The sequence below is a fragment of the Centruroides sculpturatus genome, unplaced genomic scaffold, assembly GCF_000671375.1.
Source record: "Centruroides sculpturatus isolate CEXI.00-Female unplaced genomic scaffold, Cexi_2.0 scaffold4958, whole genome shotgun sequence".
In the NCBI taxonomy this organism is placed as follows: domain Eukaryota; kingdom Metazoa; phylum Arthropoda; class Arachnida; order Scorpiones; family Buthidae; genus Centruroides; species Centruroides sculpturatus.
Genome location: NW_019389057.1, coordinates 1,164 through 5,316, shown reverse-complemented (window position 1 = coordinate 5,316; position 4,153 = coordinate 1,164). Strand labels below are relative to the sequence as shown.

General features: G+C 28.3%; 1 protein-coding gene across 1 annotated transcript; it reads left to right on the top strand.

Moving 5' to 3' along the window:
- Positions 1-459: 459 nt before the first annotated feature.
- Positions 460-3,104, top strand: LOC111617149 (zinc finger protein GLIS3-like). The gene is made up of 2 exons (XM_023358475.1): positions 460-1,228; positions 1,588-3,104. Exon 2 carries the CDS (start codon positions 1,638-1,640, stop codon positions 2,724-2,726), a length of 1,089 nt encoding a protein of 362 aa, XP_023214243.1. The 5' UTR covers positions 460-1,228; positions 1,588-1,637; the 3' UTR covers positions 2,727-3,104.
- Positions 3,105-4,153: the final 1,049 nt, after the last annotated feature.

Below are 4,153 nucleotides of genomic sequence, written 5' to 3'. Positions count from 1 at the left end.
TAAAGATTTTAATTTATATTTTAACAACTACAAATTAAACTGTAAAAAGTGAAATAATGAATATAGGGAGTAAAGAAAACAAAAGTTTATTACAATAAAGATATAAGTTAAAGTAAAATTTCACTTTTATAAATGCATATGAATAGTTTATTACATTTTTCTCTAGTGTTACTCTTATGTTTTAAAGGTAGAGAAAATGCAAGTTTATAAAAAGCATATACAGTCGACCCCTCTATAACACTGTTGATTTTTCCGTTTTATATGAATTCCATATTGTACGAGTCACTTAGATTTTACAAATACGTGTGAACTGGTTACGTATTTGTAAAATCTAAGTGACTCGTACAACATGGAATCCATATAAAACGGAAAAATCAACAGTGTTATAGGGGGGTCGACTGGTAAAGCAATTTTATTTAAATAACTTATAGTTATTCAGATTTTTATTCAAGAATATTTCATTCATAAGCACATATTTCTCCGCATTATGCGCCTATAATTTACAAAAACAGTATAAGAATTTGCCTAATTAAATAAGTATTGCATAGAATGTATTTATTTCTTAAAAAGTGAATATTCGCTATATTTTTATGCATATTTTTTAAGATAAAGAATTGCTTAGTTTGCAAGATAATTGATTGTATTAGTTATGCAATTAATTATCTTACAGGCGTGCAAGTATTAATTCACTTTAAAGATTATTCATATATAATATAATTAAAAATGCACACAAAATTTTAAAATTTGTATATTTTCATAATATTTTAAGCAGTTTTGTAACGTTAAAAGAGACTATAATTTTTTTTTAATTGAAATTTTTCTAACAAATAAAACTACTTCTATAAAAGCATAATAAAAAGTTGTAAGCGATAAAAACTTACTATTTGCGTACTTCCGGTAGTTAAGCGATAATTTTTTTTTAATATATATATTTAATTTTTTATGCATATATCTATATATGCCTTTTCCTTTCCATTCATTATTTATTATCTTATATCCGCCAATCAGCATTAACGTTATTTTAAACTGCTATTGCTTTTTTTTAAGTAGCAAATACACGATTGGACGAAATTCAATTTTTAAAATCTTTCAGACCGATTGGCGCTTTAAAAATCCTCCTACGCTACTAAAATATCCAATAAGCTATCTTGTTATGTTTTGAATGAATATAGAAACACGTGAATTTAAAGAGTGACAATTTCCATTTCATCTTTCGCATAGTCCATCAGTAAGTCTTGATTTTTTTTAAAACTCTTTGAATATTTTTAATAATTCTAAATAGAAAAAAAAATATATTTATATTTAGGCTCTATTACTGTGCAATTTCTATTACAATAGCAATATTATTTACATCATTTTAACTAAACATAAAAATGAGAAATGTGTGGAATTATTTATGCAATATTCTAACAAAAAAAAATTATCTTTTTATTTATTAAATAAATCTCCGTTTAGCCTATATTTAACAGCATGAAACATTTTTTATGGATATTTAATACCATCGTAAATGTATAAAAAAGAATGAATCAGCGATTATATGGATTAAATTTTTTTTAAAAAAACTCTCATCTCTGTTCTCTTTTTCAGCTGTGTTTAACGAACAGATATCAAAGACTTGTCAACCAGTAAACTCAGAAATGCATTTAGATCCAGTCACTTCGAATGACTGTTCGGCAGAAACCACCACTGTTGGACCTTTCATTGAATCAGCCGTGATACCAACACCCGCTGACGAAACTCAATTTGCTTCGTATTATCAAGACGATTTAACTCTTTTATCGGAACCTTATTGCCACGAAGAAGTGTTAAATACGATTTTAGAATCGGAGAATTTTTTCGAAGATAATAATAGTAATCCTCAAAATCAAATTTTGCCTGATTTATTTCCTCAATCTCAAACGTTATCTTTCAGTGATTTGTATAGTTATTTACAAGAAGATCAAGACAACTGGAATATTTATCCCGTTCTTCCACCCGTGTCTACGAATAAAGAAATGCCTCCGAGTAGTTCACCCCTGTCTCTAGCAACTTCTCGTTCTTCTTTTACAGGTAGGGGAAATAAAAGATCTCATTCTATATCACCTTTATCTGCAGAACTCAACGCTATCATTCGAACGTCACCTACTTCTTTGGTGTTTCTACCATCTTCCAGATGCTCTTCTAATAGTTTATCACCTTCACCGGGAGAAAAACCTGGCTGCTATGGACATTTAAATGCTAGAAATAGCGCTAGTCCACATTCGAATAACTCTGGAAGACGAATTAGTTCGATATCGCAGTACGAAGATCAATATTTGTTTTTGCCAGAGTCTAATAATCTATGTATTCTTCAAAATGGTAATCTTAACAAAGATTGCTCTCAAGTTTTTCCTATACCACCGCCTATTCAAAATAGGCCTCCTCCTCCTTCTTACGATCAGTATATGGCTGCTCATTTTCCTACCAAAATCGAATTGAAACCGAAAATAAATTCGAACGAATCGAAAGAAAATAAAGAAATTTTGAATTGTGGTTGGATCGACTGCGGTGAACATTTCGAAGAAAGAAATGATTTGGTCAGACATATCGAATCGGCCCACGTCGATCAACGCAATTTCGTTTGCTATTGGAAAGGATGTTTTCGTGAACAGAGACCGTTCAATGCCAGATACAAGCTACTAAGCCACATGAGAGTACACACAGGAGATAAACCAAATAAATGCACAGTAAGTCTATATTATATATAATAAATTTATCACTAGGAACAGCCGTCATTTTCTAAACATTATTCTGATTACTTTGTCATACAAAGTAACGAAATTATGTAATTTTTATACTCGTATTATATAATAACAGAGTGTCGTTTTGCAAACATTTCTCGGTATCCTTATTGACACATACCATATTATATCTAAAAGAAAGTAGGAGACAGGTCCATTACAATTCTTAATGATGTCTGCAGTTAAATATAGATCATGTCAGGCTGTTTATCTTAAAAACTTAGTGACGATGTTTTTCATTTTCCAACCAAGCGCCTCTTAATTACATAATTATAAATATAAATATTAAAACCAGTTTAATTCTTTATATAAAATTAATTCAATAGTATTATTCTAATTAGTTATTTTTTTAAAATATCTAATAATTTAATCAATATATTTCATAGGTTCCCTCTCTCTTCCATAAAAATACTATTAATTTAGATATTCCATTCACTCTTTTCGTTAAAATAAATAAATAAATAAATAATAATGAGTAATTGGCATTCGTATGCTGGACTCTCCGGTTTAAAACGTGATAGAAATTCTATACACAGACACACCGAGTTGGATAGGATTCGAGTGAAGATCTTATTACCACACCGTTTTTCCTATTTATTTTATATCATTCATCCATTTAAACATGGTAATACATGTATGTAGGCCTATATATAAACATAACTATAGGATGTCCCATTTAAAATCGGCCGTACTGAGACAACGAAACATAATTTATATAAATTTTATAGAAAAATCTTCATGAAATATTAGCCTATATTACCTAAATTCATTTGTATTATTTCCAGTGAGTGAGACGATTTTATATAGGACAACCTATACAAATAATAATAATAATAATAAAACAAATCTTTACTTTTACTTTTTCTTTATTATGCGTTATGCATTAACATACCGTAAATATAGAAAGTATTGTTTATACTGTATTAAATCTATATTAATATTTTGAATGAAACACAAATATTGAAGTATTTTATGTATTTCAATTACTATTTGCGTACTTCCGGTAGTTAAGCAATAATTTTTTTTTTAATATATATTTAATTTTTTATGCATATATCTATATATGCCTTTTCCTTTCCATTCATTATTTATTATCTTATATCCGCCAATCAGCATTAACGTTATTTTAAACTGCTATTGCTTTTTTTTAAGTAGCAAATACACGATTGGACGAAATTCAATTTTTAAAATCTTTCAGACCGATTGGCGCTTTAAAAATCCTCCTACGCTACTAAAATATCCAATAAGCTATCTTGTTATGTTTTGAATGAATATAGAAACACGTGAATTTAAAGAGTGACAATTTCCATTTCATCTTTCGCATAGTCCATCAGTAAGTCTTGATTTTTTTTAAAACTCTTTGAATATTTTTAATAATTCTAAATAGAAAAAAA